The 20,035-nt window shown below is 38.6% G+C and overlaps 1 protein-coding gene across 7 annotated transcripts in view; it reads left to right on the top strand.

Annotated features, from left to right (window-relative positions):
• The window catches only part of LOC109553366 (A disintegrin and metallopeptidase domain 3-like), a 113,685-nt gene that overhangs the window by 54,155 nt on the left and 39,495 nt on the right, over nucleotides 1-20,035 (top strand). For all 7 annotated transcript variants that reach the window (XM_070781461.1, XM_019953337.2, XM_070781465.1 and 4 more), the window contains one exon: nucleotides 8,398-8,537. In XM_070781461.1, the coding sequence (XP_070637562.1) occupies nucleotides 8,398-8,537 (140 nt within the window). The remainder of the gene's footprint in view (nucleotides 1-8,397; nucleotides 8,538-20,035) is intronic.

The raw sequence follows: 20,035 nt of genomic DNA, 5'->3' as shown, positions 1-20,035 counted from the left end.
GTGGTGAGAGTGGACATCCTTGTCTTTTTCCTGATCATAGAGGAAATGCTTTCAGCTTTTCACAATTAAGTATGATGTTAGCTGTAGGTTTGCCATATATGGTCATTATTATGTTGAGGTATGTTTCCACTCTGCCCAGGTTCTGGAGAGCTGTTATCATAAATATTGCTAAATTTTGTCAAAAGGTTTTCTGCATTTATTGAGATTATCATCTGGTCTTTATTCTTCAATTTGTTGATGTGATGTATCACATTGATTAATTTTCATATACTGAAAAATCCTTCCGTCCCTTGAATGAATGATCTTTCTAATGTATTGTTGGATTTGAATTGATAGTATTTTGTTGAGGATTTTTGCATCTGTATTCATCAGTGATATTGGCCTGTAATTTTGTTTTTTTGTGATATCTTTGTCTGGTATCAGAGTGATAGTGGCCTCATAGAATGAATTTGGAAGTTTTCCTTCCTCTACAATTTTTGGAACTGTTTCAGAGGATAAGTGTTAACTTCTCTAAATGTTTGATAGAATTTACCTGTGAAGCCATTGGGTCATTGACTTTTGTTTGTTGGAAGTTTTTTTTTTTTTTTAACTGGGAAATTTTATTTTATTTTATTTTATTACTTTACAATATTGTATTGGTTTTGCCATACATCAACATGCATCCGCCACAGGTGTACATGTGTTCCCCATCCTAAACCCCCCTCCCACCTGTTGGAAGTTTTTAATCATAGTTTCAATTTCAGTGCTTGTGATTCATCTGTTCATATTTTCTGTTTCTTCCTGGTTCAGTCTTGGGAAACTGTATCTAAGAATTTGTCATTTCACCCAGGTTTTCCATTTATGATCCTTTGTATTCCTGTGAAGTCAGTTGTATCTTCCCTTTTTTCATTTCTAACTTTATTGTTTTGAGTCCTCTCACTTTTTTTTCCTGATGTGTCTGGTTTAAGATTTCTCAACTTAGTTTTATCTTTTCAAATCAGCAGCTTTTAGTTTCATTGATATTCACAGTGGTTTTCTTTGTCTATATCTCATTTATTTCTGCTGTTATCTTCATGATTCTCTTCCTTCTACTAAATTTAGGTTTCATTTCTTCTTTTTCTATTTGTTTTAGGTGTAAGCTTACATTGTTTATTTGAGATTTTTCTTATTTTTTGAGGTAGAATTTCTATAAACTTCCCTCTCAGAACTGCTTTTAACTGCATCCCATAGGTTTTGGACCATTGTGCTTTCATTTTCATTTGTCTCTAGGTAAATTTTTATTTTGTCTTTGATTTTTTTAGTGATCCATTGGTTGTTTAGTAGCATATTGTTTAGCTGTCACGTGTTTCTGGTTTTTTTAAAATAGATTTTTACTGTAGCTTATTTCAAATCTCATAGCATTGTGATCAGAAAAGATGCTTGATGTGATTTCAGGTTTTTTATATTTACCAAGGCTCACCTTGTGGCCCAGCATGTGGTCATTCCTGGAGGATGTTCCCTGTGCACTTGAGAGGAATGTGTAGTCTGTCTCTTTTGGATGGAATGTTCTAGAAATATCAGTTAAGTCCTAGTGATCTAAAGTGCATTGGAATTCAAGGCCTTTGTTTCCTTATTAGTTTTCTATAGGCATTATCAGTCCATTGAGGAAAGACGGGTGTTAAAGCCCCCACTATTATTGTGTTACTGTCAATTTCTTCCTTTATGGTTGTGTGTATTTGCCTTACATATTCAGGTGCTCCTAAGTTGGTTCTGTATACATTTATAATTGTTATATCTTTTTCTGGAATTGAACCCTTGATTATTGTGTAGGGTCCTTCTTTGTCTCTTATAACAGTTTTTGTTTTAAAGTCTACTTTTTCTGAACATATCATTCCTTCCCCAGCTTCTTTTAATTTCTATTTGTGTGGAATACCATCCCCTTACTTTCAGTCTGTAAGTTTCCCTAGCTCTGACAAGGGTCTCTTGTAGATAGCATATATACCAGTCTTGTTTTTGTATCCACTCAGGCAGTCTTTGTCTTTTGGTTGGTGCATTTAATCCATTTACATTTAAGGTAATTATCAACATGTATTATCCTATTACCATTTGGGTTTATCTTTTATAGATCTTTTCCTTCCCTTGTGTTTCCTGCCTAGAGAAGTTCCTTTAGCATTTACTGTAAAGCTGGTTTTGTGGTGCTGAATTCTCTTATGTTTTCCTTGGCTGTAAACCTTTTGATTTCTCCATCAAATCTGAACCTAGAGTCTTGCTAGGTAGAGGATTCTTGGTTGTAGTTTCTTCCTCTTCATCACTGTAAATATACTTTGCCATTGACTTCTGGCTTGTAGAGTTTCTGTTGAGAAATCAGCTGATAACCTTAAGGAAGTTTGCTTGTATGTTATTTGTCATTTTCCATGGTTACTTTTAATATATTATCTTTGTTAGTTTGATTATTATGCGTCTCCATGTATTCCTCTTTGGGTTTATCCTGCCTGGGACTCTCTTTACCTCTTTGACTTAGTTGACTGTTTCCTTTCCTATGTTAGGAAAATTTTCAGCTACCATCTCTTCAAATGTTTTCTTAGGTAACTTTTTCTTTTCTCCTTCTGTGATCCTTGTAATATGATGTTTGTACATTTAATGTTGCCCCAAAGGGCTCTTTAGGCTGTCTGCATTTCTTTTCATTATTTTTTTCTATTTTCTGTTTTGCGTCAGTGATTTCCACCATTTTGTCTTCCAGGGCCCTGATCCGTCCTTCTGTCTCAGTTAATTCTGCTGTGGATTGCTTCTACTGTATTGTTCCTCTCTGTTTATTCTTTAGTTCTTCTAGGTAGGGCTTTGGTAAACATTTGCATATTCTTCATTCTTTTTTCTGAGATCTTGAGTCATCTTCAATATAGTTGTCCTGGATTCTTTTTCTGGATGGTTACCTATCTCTACTTCATTTAGTTGTTTTTCTGGGATTTCATCTTTTCCTTCATCTGGAGATGTAATCCTCAACACTTCCATTTTGATTAACTTTCTGTGATTGTGATTTTTCTTTTGGAAGCTGTGGGATTACAATTCTACTTTCTTCTCTGTCTGCCCTCTGGTTGTTGAGGAAGGAACTGATGGGAGGAACTGGTAGTGTGAAAAACTGAGTCTTGCTCTGATGGGTAGGGCTGTGCTCAATTACACTTTGATCCTGTTGTCTTCTGATGGATGAGCCTGTGCTCCCTCTTTGCTAGTTGTTTGGCCTGAGGTGATGAGGCCAGGAACCTACAGGCTCTGTGGTAGGGCAAATGGTGACCTCCAAGAAGGCTCTTGCCAAGGGGAACCTCCCAGAACTGCTGCTTCAAATGTCCCTATCCTGGAAATGAGCCACTGCCAACCCATATCTCAGCAGAAAACCTTCCAAACCTAGCTGGTAGGTCTGATTCAGTCTCCTGTGTGGTCATTGCTCCTCTCCCCTGAGTCCTGTTGCACACAAGATTTTGTTTGTGTCCTGCAAGAATAGAGTCTCTGTTTGCCCCAGTCCTGTGCAAGACCTGCAGTCAAATCCTGCTCTCCTTCAAAGTCAGATTTCTTGGGGATTCCTAGTCACTTGGATAGATCCCTGGGTTGTGAAGCTTGACATGGGGCTCAGAACCTTCACAGCAATGGGAGAACTTCTTTGGTATTGTTGCTGTCCAGTTTGTGGGTCACCCAGCATCAGCTGGATATGGGATTTCATTTTGTCATGATTGCGCTCTTCCTACCATCTTGTTTGAAAAGTCAAAACAAACAAACAAAAAAGAAAACTCCTTTGTCTCTGGACATGGAGTATCCATTTTTCTGGGTTCCATCATCCTCCTATTGATGTTTGTTCAACAGCTAGTTGTGATTTTCTTTGTAGGGTCCACTTGGATTTTCCTAGTTTGAATTCCTCAAGCTTCTTAAATCTGCGTGTGCTCAGATTCCTAACATTTGTGACACTGAGTTTCTTGAATACGTTTTCTTTCCCTTTCTCTTTCTGAGACACCCATAGTGCATATGTTGGTTATTTTGTCACAGTCTTCCTCTCTACATTATGTTTTTGTTTTCTGCTTCTGTGAAAAAAAATTGTTTCAAATGACTTGTCTTCATTTCTGATTGTTTCTTTTGCCTAATAAAGTCTCTTTTTAATCAGATCAGATCAGTTGCTCAGTCGTGTCCGACTCTTTGCGACCCCATGAATCACAGCACGCCAGGCCTCCCTGTCCATCACCAACTTCCAGAGTTCACTGAGACTCACATCCGTCGAGTCAGTGATGCCATCCAGCCATCTCATCCTCTGTCGTCCCCTTCTCCTCCTGCCCCCAATCCCTCCCAGCATCAGAGTTTTTTCCAATGAGTCAACTCTTTTTAATAACCCTCAGTAAAATTTTAAGTTTATTGTTTGTATTGATACATAACCATGATTAATTTTTTAATATTTTATTACTCTACAGATATTTATTTCTGAAATTTTCAGATATTTCAGTTCAAATCAGTTCGGTCACTCAGTTGTGTCTGACTCTTTGCAACCCCATGAATTGCAGCATGCCAGGCCTCCCTGTCCATCACCATTTCCTGGAGTTCACTCAAACTCATGTCTATCAAGTCAGTGATGCCATTCAGCCATCTCATCCTCTGCCATCCCCTTCTCCTCCTGCCCCCAATCCCTCCCAGCATCAGGGTCTTTTCCAATGAGTCAGCTCTTTGCATGAGGTGGCCAAAGCAATGGAGTTTCAGCTTTAGCATGATTCCTTCCAAAGAAATCCCAGGGCTGATCTCCTTCAGAATGGACTGGTTGGATCTCCTTGCAGACTCTCAAGAGTCTTCTCCAACACCACAATTCAAAAGCATCAATTCTTTGGCACTCAGCATCCTTCACAGTCCAACTCTCACATCCATACATGACCACAGAAAAACCATAGCCTTGACTAGATGGACCTTTGTTAGCAAAGTAATGTCTCTGCTTTTCAATATGCTATCTAGGTTGGACATAACTTTCCTTCCAAGGAGTAAGTGTCTTTTAATTTCATGGCTGCAGTCACCATCTGCAGTGATTTTGGAGCCCCAAAAAATGAAGTCTGACACTGTTTCCACTGTTTCCCCATCCATTTCCAATGAAGTGCTGGGACCAGATGCCATGATTTTCGTTTTCTGAATATTGAGCTTTGAGCCAACGTTTTCACTCTCCTCTTTCAATTTCATCAAGAGGCTATTGAGTTCCTCTTCACTTTCTGCCATAAGGGTGGTGTCATCTGTATATCTGAGATTATTGATATTTCTCCTGGCAATCTTGATTCCAACTTGTGCTTCTTCCAGCCCAGTGTTTCTCATGATGTACTCTGCATATAAGTTAAATAAGCAGGGTGACAGTATACAGCCTTGAGGTATTCCTTTTCCTATTTGGAACCAGTCTGTTGTTCCATGTCCAGTTCTAACTGTTCCTTCCTGACCTGCAAATAGGTTTCTCAAGAGGCAGATCAGGTGGTCTGGTATTCCCATCTCTTTCAGAATTTTCCACAGTTTATTGTGATCCACACAGTCAAAGGCTTTGGCATAGTCAATAAAGCAGAAATAGATATTTTTTTGGAACTCTCTTGCTTTTTCCATGATCCAGTGGATGTTGGCAATTTGATCTCTCGTTCCTCTGCCTTTTCAAAAACCAACTTGAACATCTGGAAGTTCACAGTTCACATATTGCTGAAGCCTGGCTTGGAGAATTTTGAGCATTACTTTACTAACGTATGAAATGAGTACAATTGTGCGGTAGTTTGAGCATTCTTTGGCATTGCCTTTCTTTGGGATTGGAATGAAAACTGACCTTTTCCAGTCCTGTGGCCACTGCTGAGTTTTCCAAATTTGCTGGCATATTGAGTGCAGCACTTTGACAGCATCATCTTTCAGGGTTTGAAATAGCTCAACTAGAATTCCATCACCTCCACTGGCTTTGTTCTTAGTGATGCTTGCTAAGGCCCACTTGACTTCACATTCCAGGATGTCTGGCTCTAGGTCAGTGATCACACCATCATGATTATCTGGGTTGTGAAGATCTTTTTTGTACAGTTCTCCTGTGTATTCTTGCCACCTTCTCTTAATATCTTCTGCTTCTGTTAGGTCCATACCATTTCTGTCCTTTATCAAGCCCATCTTTGCATGAAATGTTCCTTTTGTATCTCTAATTTTCTTGAAGAGATCTCTAGTTTTTCCCATTCTGTTGTTTTCCTCTATTTCTTTGCATTGATCACTGAGGAAGGCTTTCTTAACTCTTCTTGCTATTCTTTGGAACTCTGCATTCAGATGCTTATATCTTTCCTTTTCTCCTTTGCTTTTCGCTTCTCTTCTTCTCACAGTTATTTGTAAGGCCTCCTCAGACAGCCATTTTGCTTTTTTGCATTTCTTTTCCATGGGAATGGTCTTGATCCCTGTCTCCTGTACAATGTCACAAACCTCTGTCCATAGTTCATCAGACACTCTATCAGATCTAGTCCCTTAAATCTATTTCTCACTTCCACTGTATAATCACAGGGATTTGATTTAGGTCATACCTGAATGGTCTAGTGGTTTTCCCTACTTTCTTCAATTTAAGTCTGAATTTAGTAATAAGGAGTTCATGATCTGAGCCACAGTCAGCTCCTGGTCTTGTTTTTGTTGACTGTATAGAGCTTCTCCATCTTTGGCTGCAAAGAATATAATCAATCTGATTTCAGTGTTGAGCATCTGGTGATGTCCATGTCTAGAGTCTTCTCTTGTGCTGTTGGAAGAGGGTGTTTGTTATATCCAGTGCATTTTCTTGGCAAAACTCTATTAGTCTTTGCCCTGCTTCATTCCATATTCCAAGGCCAAATTTGCCTGTTACTCCAGGTGTTTCTTGACTTCCTACTTTTGCATTCAAGTCCCCTATAATGAAAAGGACATCTTTTTTGGGTGTTAGTTCTAAAAGGTCTTGTAGGTCCTCATAGAACCATTCAACTTCAGCTTCTTCAGAGTTACTGGTTGGGGCATAGACTTGGATTACTGTGATATTGACTTGTTTGCCTTGGAAATGAACAGAGATCATTCTGTCGTTTTTGAGATTGCATCCAAGTGCTGCATTTCAGACTCTTTTGTTGACTATGATGGCTACTCCATTTCTTCTAAGGGATTCCTGCCCACAGTAGTAGATATAATGGTCTTAAGATACTTCAGATACTTAAGGATAAGTAATTATGTAAAGCCAATTAAGTTAGTTGATCCTATCATTACACTAAAATGGAAAATTATTTGATTATATCAATAGATGCAGAAAATGCATTTGACAATTTTAAGACAATTTATGATTAAGCTCACCAAAATAGTGAGAGAAGCAAACTAGAACCTCACAAAGAATCATTTAGAAAAAAATAGAGCTTACATCAAATTTAATGTTTAGAGATGAAGTGCTTCCCACTAAGATTTGGAAGAAGGCGAGAATTTAACTTGCCACTCTTATTCAGTTTTGTGCCTGTGTGCAAAACTGATGATACCAAGTATTGTGAGGACTTGGAGCAGAGGAACCGTCATTCATGTTGATGAATTAGACTTTAGACAGTTTGGTAATCTCATAAAATTCAACATTGCCTGACTTCATGATCTAGTAATTATCCCCTATACCATTTAGAAAATTTCACTGAAAACTTGTATCCACAGAAAGTTGGACCTGATTGCATATAGCAACTCTATTCATAATTGCCAGAAATTAAAAGCACACAACATGTCCTTTGATACATGAGTGGATAAAGAAACAAGACATAAAGAGAAATTTTATTCAGTATTCAGAAAATTAGTCATCAAGCAATATAAAGACATGGAGGAATTTTAAATGCATAGTGGTTAGTAAAAGAAGCCAGTTTGAAAAGTCTACACACTGTATCATTCCAAATCTACTACAATCTGGAAAAGGCAAAACTATGGAGATAGTTAAAAACATCATTGATTACCAACCAGGGCTTTGTGTGTTGCTTTCATCACTACTCAAGTTTTATTGTTTTAATGCTAGTATTTTGCCTTTAGGAAAAAACTGATTTTATCCTAAAACTATTTCTGACATTAAAACTGACTGTCAGTTAAACTCTTAAGAATCTGTGCATTTTTTCAAAGTATTCAAATTAAAAGTATTATAGTTACTGAAACAATGATTAATCTTCTCAGAATACTTTTTCAGTTTATTAGAATTAAATCAGTAGCATGTAATGAAAGCATATATTATTAATAGTATTGTTTATATATGAGTGCCATTTGTATTGAGAGTACTATTATCCTAAAAGAATAACAAAATCTAACTTTGCCAATGTTCTTAAGAAAATAATGAGCTTTATATAAAAGTTTATTAAATTTGTATTTGCATTTAGCTAATATAGCCACAATTACATGAAAAAACCAGGGATTGAAAAAAATAACTTGAGCAACCATTTTGTTTTTTATTCCCTTTAGTATTCGAAGATGATAACTTTAGAGGCATTTTCAGTTATTTTCACGCAGTTACTTGGAATTATGCTGGGATTAAAGTATAATAATAACATCTATGAATGTTCCTGTCCAGGAATTGCATGCATAATGAATCCTGAAGCAATGTAAGATGTGATTTTTATGAAAACTTTGTCTTCTTTGGGGAGATATTTATAGCATTTCTTGATGTACTATATCTTTGATATAACATAGATAAAAGCATTTTTACTAAATACCTATGAATTATTTTAATGTTTATTAAAGGAATGAGTATTTGATATTGTAGGAAATGTGCTTCATATTTCTATGCTCAGTGCTGTAGTATCAAGTCATTGATGATGAGTTCTTGTGAAGCACTGGAATCTTGATGTGAGATTTATTCATCCTATCAAAAAAATTTAAGCATGTACAGTTACAAGAATTGTGTTAGTCTGTCATATGAATGATTAATAAGATAGAAAAGTGTTATATATTTTGTATTAGTCTATCAGGGACAGAATTTTAAAGTCAACATGAGAATAAGCAAAATTTAAATGACTTATATTAAATGCCTAGAGAAAAATAAATAGGGAATACATGGAGAAGAGAAACTTTATGATAAAAAAGGGGGGTCTAGGAAGCTTTCTATGAGACAAAACTCATGTTGGGACCTGAAACAGAAAAAATAAGTCTGGTCACATGAAGAACTCGTTGAAAACTTTTCAGGGAAAGACAGTGAAGTGATACGTGGATATGAAGAAATGTTAAAAGCTCAAAAGACTGGAAAGGATAAAACAAACCAAAAGAAATGACTGAAATTATATGGAAGAATATTAAAAGCATAGAATTTTTTTAAAGATGGTAAAATACAATCAGGTTAAAGAATCATGATTCAGAGAAAGAGGTCCAGGAAGGACTAGAAAATGTAGGAAAGAAGCTAAGCAAGCAATCATGATGCAGAAATTGGGATTTTATGATAAATGTAACAAAACACATTTTAATTGATTTATGCAGCATGGATAATAAAATATGTTTTGTAACATGAATGTTAAAAATTTCTCACAGAATAACAATAGGGTAATACTGTTACTGAATTAAGTCCTATGGACCCTAGCTTCTCTGCCTGGACAGGGGATGGTTCTTGGTTTGTTTTATTCAAGAAGCAGAGTAATGAAACGGAAGCTGAGATACCTCAACAGATAAAATTTCTTCAATGGACAAAGAATGAAGAAGTTCACAGATGAACTTCTCACCCACGTGGTGATAGGGATTTACTTTTAAAAGGTAAAGACGAAGGAAGGAAGAGTAAGGCTAGTGATGCAGAAGCATATACATTAGTCCTCCAGGGAAGGGGCAGGGCTTTTTCAAAGGAGTGGGGTGCCTACATTTATCAATCCTTTTTGAACAATAATGTCCATTTATGGGCACTGGTAAGTGTGTCATTTAATACTCTAATGTAGTAAAATAAACATATAATGAGACTCACGATCTCTTGGAGTTCTGATTGCTCACCATCTTGGACCCAGCTATTTCTTTCTTTATTTTATTATTTTGTGTGTGTGGTGGGGGGGGGGGTGTTTCATTTGTTTGTTGCTTCCTTTCTTATTTCTGGACCCTTTACTTTAGAGATTTATGGTAACTCTTGCTAAATGTGCAGGGTGATAGGTTTTGAGCAAAGACTGGAGCAGATTTTGAGCAAAGATTGGAGCAGCTCTGCCAATGGTATTTGGTAAATGATGATTCTCATAGTATACAGCAGTTTTGTAAGTTTGAGAGAAAGGGAGATGAGAAAGCTCTGGTCAGAGGGACTTGCTTGCTGGGTCCCATGGGACTCTAATAATCACAATTGAAGAAGTAAGTTCTTAGCCAGCTGTCTCCCCAGGGCACTACCCAGAGAGGAGATTGAAACACACCGCAGACTTTCTGTGAAAGTGGCCTATTGTTTAACATGTCCAGGAGATTTTGTCTGAAAGGGAAGCTTCCTCTTTGGCACACATCTTATAGCCTTTGGTGATTCTCTCAACAAGCAGAGCCCAGTGGGACTAATGTCACCCTCCCATTTGCTTTCTCCAGTTCCTGAAGAAAGCACCCCAAATTTTGAGAATGCCACCCATCATTCCTCTCTATATTGCCTTCCTCTGTTGACCTGTGGAACTTATGCTTACACTCAGAAGCGTGTATAATTTGCATACTTTAAAGGCTGCTAACTGAAGGTCAGGTTTCCAATCACCCCAATCTTAGGTGCTAAGTCAGGTCCTTCATTTTAGGACATTGACAGGTCTGACCATACCCTTAACAACTCAAAGACACTGAGAATGAAATTGGCTGATGCTTGGACAATATGAAAATTTTCAAAGAAAAGCAAAATCTAGGATCGGCTTGAATGACTAGATTCATCTTGTTTATCGCCACTCCTTCAAGACTGGGAGAGATGACTGTTTTGTCTAGAGTTAGACAAACAAGAGACAATTAAGTTATATGCAGAAACAACAGAATAGATTACAAGCAAAAGAATAAGATAATATATCATAAAATGACCATAATCAAATGGATATAAATGAATTGCCCAGTAAAGAATTCAGAATAATATACTGAAAGATGCTCACCAAGAAAAGGAGAAGACTGGATGAACAATGTGAGAACATAAAACCACAGGAAATATAAAGAAATACTGCATGGAAGTCAGAGGACTGAAGAATACAAAACTGAACTGAAATATACAATAGAATATTGTAGTGATAAACTAAAAAGAGCATAGAAAGGATTAACAAACTCAGCAAAAGGAAAAATTACTACACAAACATTAAGGTAAGGGAATTATAAGACAACATCATGTGGACCAATAATCACATTCTATAGGTTCCAGAAGAGTGAGAAAGGGACAGAAAACTTTTTTGAAGAAATAATGGCTGAAGTGTTCCCTAACTTGGGAAAGGAGACAGATATCCAGATTTAAAGAGCCCAGAATTGTAAATAAGGTGAATTCAATGAGACCCACACCAAGAAACATAATTAAAACATCAAACATTAAAGACAGGAACCGTCTTAGAAGCAACAGCTTGTTACATACAGGGGAACCTCTTATAAGAACATGAGGAGCTTTGACAGCAGTCACATTGCAGGCCAGTAGGTAGTAGTAAGGTAAATGCACAATGCTGAAAGAAAAAGACTACTTTTACCAAGCAAAGGTGTCATTCAGAATTGAAGGGAAGAGATAAGAGTTTTACAGACATGCAAAATCTAAAGGAGTTTAACACCATTAGTCCGACCTTAGTAGAAATAGTAAATGGAGTTCTTTAATGTTTAGAAAAGGTACTAATTAGTAAAAGGAAAACATAAGAAGTATAAGTCTCAATGGTAAAAGTAAATACATACTGAAATTCAGAATAATTGAAAAAGTAAAGTAGGCAATTGGGCTTCCCTTGTGTCTAAACTGGTAAAGAATCTGCCTACAATGTGAGAGACCTGGTTTGATCCCTGGGTTGGGAAGATCCCCTGGAGAATAGAATGGGTACCCACTCCAGTATTCTGACCTGGAGAATTGCATGGACTATATATAGTCCATGGGGTTGCAAAGAGACAGACATGACTGAGTGGCTTTCACTTTCACTTTCACTTTCAAAGCAGGTAATTAAAGGTAACATGGTTTGCATAAAAGTCAAGTGTCATGAAAATTACAACTATAATATTGTGATAAGCTATATGAAACATAACAAGTTATAAAATGTTATACAAAGCATAAAACCTGTTGAGGAAAATAAATATATTCTAAGTCAAAATATAGAGTGCATTTGAAACTTTGTTATCTACTTAGACTGTGAGAGATATATATTGTATGTGCAAGCCTCATGGTAACCATAAAACAAAAACAAAACAAAAATCAAACCAAACCCATAACCAAACAAACAAACAAACAAAAAAAGTGGAAGCACAAAAGAGAAAAAAAAAAAGAAGGAATGCAAGAAGAGAGCAAGAGCAGAGGAAAGCATCAGAGGAACAACAAAATAGCCAGAAAAGAAGGAGCAAAATGACAATAAGTTCACGCCATCAATAATTACTTTTAAAGCAAATGTATCAAATTTTCCAGTCAAAAGACAGGATGGATGATGAATGAAAAGCAAGACCCACCACTCTCATACCTACAAGTGATTCCAGGCAGGCGTAAGGATACACAAACTAAAAGTGAAAGGATAGAAAAAGATATTCCACATAAAGAGAAACCCAAAGAAAGCTGGAGTGACTATACTAATATCAGATAAAAATGGACTTTAAAACAAATAATGATAATAAGAGATAAAGAAGGGTACTGCTTATTTATATCAGGAAAGAAGTAACTATATACTTACTTATATACAGTAAGAAGAAATAACATTTATTAATATACATACACTCAACATTTGTTGTTTTTATTGTTTCATTGTTTACTTGCAAAGTCATGTCCAACTCTTTTGCAGCCTCATAGACTATAGCCCACCAGGCTCATCTGTCCATGGGATTTCCTAGACTAGAATACTGGAATAGGTTGCCATTTCCTTCTCCAGGGTATCTTCCTGACCCAGGGATCATACCCACATCTCCTGCTTGGCAGACAGATTCTTTACCAATGAGTCACAGGGAAGCCTGCACTCAACACAGAATAAACTAAATACTTAAAGCAAATATGGACAGGAATAAAAGGACAAACAGACAGTAAAACAGTAATAGTAGGAAACTTTTAAGTACCTATGTATTTCATCAGATAGATCATCCAGGCAGAATGTCAAAAAAGACACATTGGCTGTAATGAAACCTTAGGCCTGATAGATTGACCCGTATTACAGAACATTCCACCCAACAGAAGTAGAACTCACATTCTTCTCAAGTGTATTTGAAGCATTCTCCTGAATAGATCATATGTTAGACCACAAAACAAGTTTCAACCAGTTAAAGAATTTCAAAACCATATTCAACATCTTTTCTAACCCCAATAGTATAAACCTGGACATAAATTAAAAGAAGAAAACTGGAAAACTCAAAAATATGTGAAGACTAAACAAGGTACCACTAAATAATCACGTGCCAACAAAGAAAGAAAAGAAAGCTCAAAAAGGACCTTGAGAGCAACAAAAATGGAAATACGACATACCGAAATTTATGCCATGCAGACAAAGCAGTTGTAAGTAGAAGTTTATGGCGATAAATCACTATTTCAGGGAAAAGCTTAAAATAAAAAAAAAAAAAAACCATCCTAATCTATACCAGAAAAAAGAAGAACAAATGAAGTCCAAGTTAGTAGATGAAAGGAAGTATCAAAAGTCACAGTGAAAATAAATGAAATAGATAATAAAAAGATACTAGAAAAAGATCAGTGAAGCCAAGAAATCGTTCTCTGAGATTTTAAACAAGATTGACAAACTTTTAGCTCAAAACTCTTCAAAAAAAAGAGCAAAAAGATTCAAATTTTAAAAATTAAAAATGAAAGACAATATGTTGCAAATAATACTACATAAAACAAAAGATTATAAGAGACTATTATAAACAATTATTATACATGAACAATTTGGAAAATCTAAGAGAAATGAATAATAATCTAGGAACATAGGACCTTCCAATACTGAATCATAAAGAAATACAAAACTTGAACAGATTGATTACCTATACGGAGACTGAATCAGGAATCAAAAACCTTCCAGCAACCAAAAGTCCAGGACCACTAGTTTCCCTGGTGAGCTATACAAAACATTCTAGAAGAATTCCTACAAATCTTCAAACTCTTCTGAAAAATAGAAGAGGAGGGAAATTTTTCAATCAATATTTTATGAGGCCAGCACTGTTTTCATACTGAAACAAACAAGGATAGCATGAAAAAAAATAAATGTTATGGTTTTGATGAATTTTGATGCAAAAGTCTTCAGCAAAATATTAGCAAGCCTAATTCAATAGTACACAGACATAGTTAAGGTGTTTGAGGAGTAGGTGGGTGTAGAGTACATCTCTCTCCATGGATGATGCGTCAGGAATACACCTTCAGTTGCAGAAGTTCTCTCAGAACACCAGTTGAAAGTGGACAGGAGTCCCTTACCACTGAAAAGGAATGTATAGATTGATGCAAAACTTGGCAGGACAAAGGAAGGAGGAGAGTGATCAGGACTGAACTTGCATCCAGAGTATAGGGGAACTGAAGCATCAGTCAGATCCTTACAGCAGGGCAATATTTTGGGACAGTGGAAGCTATAGGAGAATGCAGCAGCTGATCTATGACAGTCTGAATGGAAAGAGAACCACAGAGACAATCCTTGGGGGCAGCCCCTCCCTTCCCTGGACAGGGACACAAGGCTCTTGGAACGTGTGGCAGCTGGGAGCTGGAGCATACAGACTGGAGAGCAGTCTCAGGGTAAGGTCTGTTGTTGACTATGGGGAGACAACTTGAGGGGACGTCAGGGAGGAGATTGTGGTGGAAAAGGCCAGACAGCTGTGGAGGAAAGGCGATACTGCTGAGTCATGGACAAGGGGTGGAGCCATCACTATAGCCTCTCTCCCCACATGCCACCACCAGCAGCTGACCCAGGGAGGGTGGCCTTTTAAGTACCCAATGCAGTGAGCAATAGAGAAGGACCCTAGCCAGGGGAGCCCTTTAAGTACCTGGTACACCTTATATGCAGAGTACATCATGAGAAATGCTGGGCTGGAAGAAGCACAAGCTGGAATCAAGATTGCCAGGAGAAATATCAATAACCTCAGATATGTAGATGGCACCACCCTTATGGCAGAAAGTGAAGACGAACTCAAAAGCCTCTTGATGAAAATGAAAGAGGAGAGTGAAAACGTTGGCTTAAAGCTCAACATTCAGAAAACGAAGATCATGGCATCTGGTCCCATCACTTCATGGGAAATAGATGGGGAAACAGTGGAAACAGTGTCAGACTTTATTTTTTTGGGCTCCAAAATCACTGCAGACAGTGACTGCAGCCATGAAATTAAAAGACGCTTACTCCTTGGAAGGAAAGTTATGTCCAACCTAGATAGCATATTGAAAAGCAGAGACATTACTTTGCCAACAAAGGTCCATCTAGTCAAGGCTATGGTTTTTCCAGTGGTCATATATGGATGTGAGAGCTGGACTGTGAAGAAAGCTGAGCACCGAAGAATTGATGCTTTTGAACTGTGGTGTTGGAGAAGACTCTTGAGAGTCCCTTGGACTCAAGGAGATCCAACCTGTCCATTCTGAAGGAGATCAGCCCTGGGATTTCTTTGGAGGGAATGATGCTGAAGCTGAAACTCCAGTACTTTGGCCGCCTCATGGGAAGTGTTGACTCATTTGAAAAGACCCTGATGCTGGGAGGGATTGGGGGCAGGAGGAGAAGGGGACGACAGAGGATGAGATGGCTGGAGGGCATCACTGACTTGATGGACATGAGTCTGGGTAAACTCCGGGAGTTGGTGATGGACAGGGAGGCCTGGCGTGCTGCGATTCATGGGGTCTCAGAGAGTTGGACATGACTGAGCGACTGAACTGAACTGAACTGAACACCAATAGAGAAAGGACCCCAGTCAGGGGAGGCACTTAAGTGCCTGACATGCTGAACAACAGAGAAGGACCAGCCAGAAAGTCTCTTTGAGCGCCAGCTGCCTGAGGCTAGAAAAGTCTATAAGTGCCATAACTCCTGCTCCTGAGGTTGCCAGGGTCCCTGCACATTGGCCCTGCCAGGGTCCCTGCAATCCAAGCGGCTCCACCACCTCCATTCTTAATCCTCAGTGAAGCAGAGGTGCCAGAGGCTTGAAAAAATCCTAGTAGCACCATATCTCCTGTCCCAATCGCTTCCGGCTCCTCTGGGTACCTGGCACTGTTAGAGGCCCTGTGTTCCAAGCTGCCACACCACCGCTACAGTAGATCCCCACTGCTGCAGAGCTGCCAGAGGCTAGAGAAAACCCCAGAAGAGCCATGTCTCCTACTCCCCTGACCTCCAGCTCCCCTGCATACCTGGAGCTGCCAGAGCACCTGTGATCCAAGCAGCTGCACCACCCCCACACCGGGTCCTCCCTGGAGCAGAACCCAGTCCTCCAGGGCAGCCTCGGGAGCAAACTCCTGTGGACAACCCACATGTAGAGGTGGAGATGAAACCACAATTGAACCCCAGGGTCAGTGTGGCTAGGGAAGAGGATTGAAAACCTTCCTATCAACTGTACAAGCTGCAGATTAAAGCCAAACAATCAACTAGGCAAACTCTGTGTCTATGAAATGTATAAAGGCACAATGAGAATTCCCACAGAACAGAAGACACTAACTCTGGCAGCTGTGGACACTGGAGGCCAGAATACGCAGGTGTAGGGCCAGAATCTGAGCTGTCCCGATAGCAGGTCCAGAGACCAGCTCAGTATTGGAGGGCATCCTAGGGATGTACAGGTGGACTGTAACTCACAGTGAGGAAAAGGACGCTTGACAACAGAGATCAGAGAAAAGCTATTATTATTATTATTATATTTTGATTTGTTCTCCAAAGAAGACATACAGATTGCTAATAAACACATGAAAAGATGCTCAACATCACTCATTATGAGAAAACTGCAAATCACAACTATAGTGAGATATCACCTCACACCAGTCAGAAGGACCGTCATCAAAAATCTACAAATAATAACCGCTAGAGAGGGCATGGAGAAAAGGGAAGCCTCTTACATTGTTGATGGGAATGGAAATAGATACAGCTGCTATAGAAGACAGTATGGAGATTCCTTAAAAAGCTAGGAATTAAACTACCATATCACACACACACACACACACACACACACACACACAGAGAAATCGCTCAGTCGTGTCTGACTCTTTCCGACCCCATGGGTTGTAGCCCACCAGGCTCCTCGGTCCGTGGGATTTTCCAGGCATGAATACTGGAGTGGGTTGCTGTTTCCTTCTCCAGCGGATCTTCCTGACCCAGAGATCGAACCTGGGTGTCCCGCATTGTAGGCAGATGCTTTACCGTCTGAGCTACCAGGGAAGTCCATCAAAAACACAGAAGAGTAGTAGCAAGTTTCAAAAGGATGTCAGTTGAGATCTTTTACAGATGAAATCTACTTCCTAGAAGTCAACTCGCCAATTATATGCACAGCTGGAGACAAGAGGCTGCAAAAAGGTCCAGCTGGAAAATATCTTGGGTACCCAATTAGATCCAGTTATTCTGCGTCTGTGGATTTAAAATGATCATCATCCACGGTGGAATAGATGTGTCCCTCATTGCTCAGAAAATCCACAGCTAGCTTGATTGAGGCTACGGACATGTGTTGCAGTTGGTTCTTGAGCTCCTGAAAGTTCAATCCTTCAGGTCTTGGGCAAGCCTTGATCAAATTCAGCACCTGGTTCTGGGCCACAGTGAGGCCATTTGCTGGTATGAAGTTATTCCCACCGAAATTCCCAGCTTCACCCATTCCTGGATTGCTGATAGGTGCTCTCCCTGCTGAAGGCTGGCTGTTCAACTTGCTCAGCATCATGTGTGCATTGACTACTTCCAGAATATGTGTGGTGAACTCATTCATATCCTCCAGGGGCATGATCTTAAAGGCTACCAGGCTTTTCTTGTTCCATATGACCCAACAATCCCACTACTGGGCATATACCTTGAGAGAGCCATAATTGAAATCAACCCATGTACCTCAATGTTCACTGAAGCACTATTTCTGATAGCTGGGACATGGAAGCAACCTAGATGCCCATTGACAGATGAATGGATAAAGAAGCTGTGGTACATATATGCAAATGAATATTACTCAGCCATAAAATGGAATGCATATGAGTCAGGGCTACTGAGGTGGATGAACGTAGAGCCATTAAAACAAGGTGAATTAAGTCAGAGAAAACGAAGTATTGTACATTAACATATAGATATGGAATCTAGAAAGATGGTGCTGATGAACCTATTTGCAGAGCAGCAGTGGAGACACAGACATAGAGAACAGAATTGTGGTCTCGGGGAGTGGGGCAAGGAGAGGGTGGGAGAAATGGAGACAGTAGCAAGGAAACATATTCACTCCCGTATGTCAAAGAGAGAGCCCGTGGGGATTTGATGTATGACTCAGGGAGCCCAAACCAGGGCTTGGTGACAACCTAGAAGTGTGAGATGGGGTGGGGGTGGGAAGGAGGTTCAAGAGGGAGGGGACACATATATATGTGGCTGATTCATGTTAATATATGGCAGAAACCAACATAATATTGTAAAGCAATATCTTTCAACTAAAAATAAGTAAATTTAAAAAAATTCAACAGCACATTAAAATGATCATGTGTCATGTAAGGGCTTCCCTGGCGGTGCTAGTGGTAAAGAATCCATCTATCAATGCAGGAGACTTATGAGATGAGAGTTTGATTCAGGGTCAGGAAGATCCCCTGGAGAAAGGCATGGCAACCCACTCCAGTATTCTTGCCTGGAGAATCCCATGGATGGAAAAGCCTGGTGGGCTTCAGTCCTTGAGGTCACAAAGAGTCAGCTAAGATCGAAATGTCTTGGCATGCACACACACATAACATGAAGAGAGGGGTTTATTTAAAGGGTGCAGGAGTGAGTCAACACCTGTAACTCAATATGTTATACCCCATTTACAAAAAATGATAAAAATATATTCATCTCAATAAATTTAAAAATATTTGAAAAAATTCAAATCCATTTATGATAAATACTCTTAACAAAGTAGACATGGTGGAATGTGCTTCAACTTAATATGGTTATATATGACAAACCACAGCTAACATCCTACTCAACATTGCAGGGACTTCCCTGGCAGTCCAGTGGTTAAGACTCTGAGCTTCTCCTGTAGAAATCATGGGTTCAGTCCTGGTCAGGAAACTAGGATCCTGCATGCTGCATGGTGTGCCCAAAAACAAAATATGCAAAACAAAAAACAATGTAAAGATGGGTGATTTCCTTCTAACATCTGGCAACAAGACAAGGTTGCACAGTCTTGCCACTTTTATTCAAAATGGTATTGAAAGTCCTAGGCAGAGCAGTTAGGTGGTAGAGATAAAAGTTATCTAAATCAGAAAGGAAAAGTAATACTGTCACTATATGCAGATGACATGATTTTGTACATAGTAGAAAACCCTAAAGGACTCTACCAAAAACTGTCAGAAGTAATAAGCATATTCAGGGAAGTTACAGTATGCAAAGTTAATATATAAAATACTTTGTATTGCTATATACTAAAAACACATTTTCAGAAATAGAGATTAAGAAAGAAATCCCATTTACAATAGCATCAAAAAGAATAAATTACTTAGAATAAATTTAGAGGCCAAGAAAGTGAAAGATGTGTACTGAGAAATATAAGACATTGATGAAAGGAATGAAATAATATGCTAGGAAACAAAAAATACTTCATGCTTATTTACTGGAAGAATTAATATTGTTAAACTATCCACATAAGGACTGGAAAAGGTCAGTCCTTACCCCAATTTCCAAGAAAGGTAGTACTAAAGAATGTTCCAACCATAGGATAATTGCTCTCTTCTCCCATACTAGTAAGGTCATGCTTAAAATCTAGCATGCTAGGCTTCAGTGTTATGCAAACTAAGAACTTTCAGATATCTAAGCTGGGTTTAGAAAAGGCAGAGGAACCAGAGATCAAATTGCTAACATTCGCTGGATCAGAGAGAAAACAAGGGAATTCCAGAAAAATA

The sequence above is a fragment of the Bos indicus genome, chromosome 27 (assembly GCF_029378745.1).
Source record: "Bos indicus isolate NIAB-ARS_2022 breed Sahiwal x Tharparkar chromosome 27, NIAB-ARS_B.indTharparkar_mat_pri_1.0, whole genome shotgun sequence".
NCBI lineage: Eukaryota > Metazoa > Chordata > Mammalia > Artiodactyla > Bovidae > Bos > Bos indicus.
The sequence above is the reverse complement of the archived record's forward strand: the minus strand, read 5'-3'. Positions and strand labels throughout refer to the sequence as shown.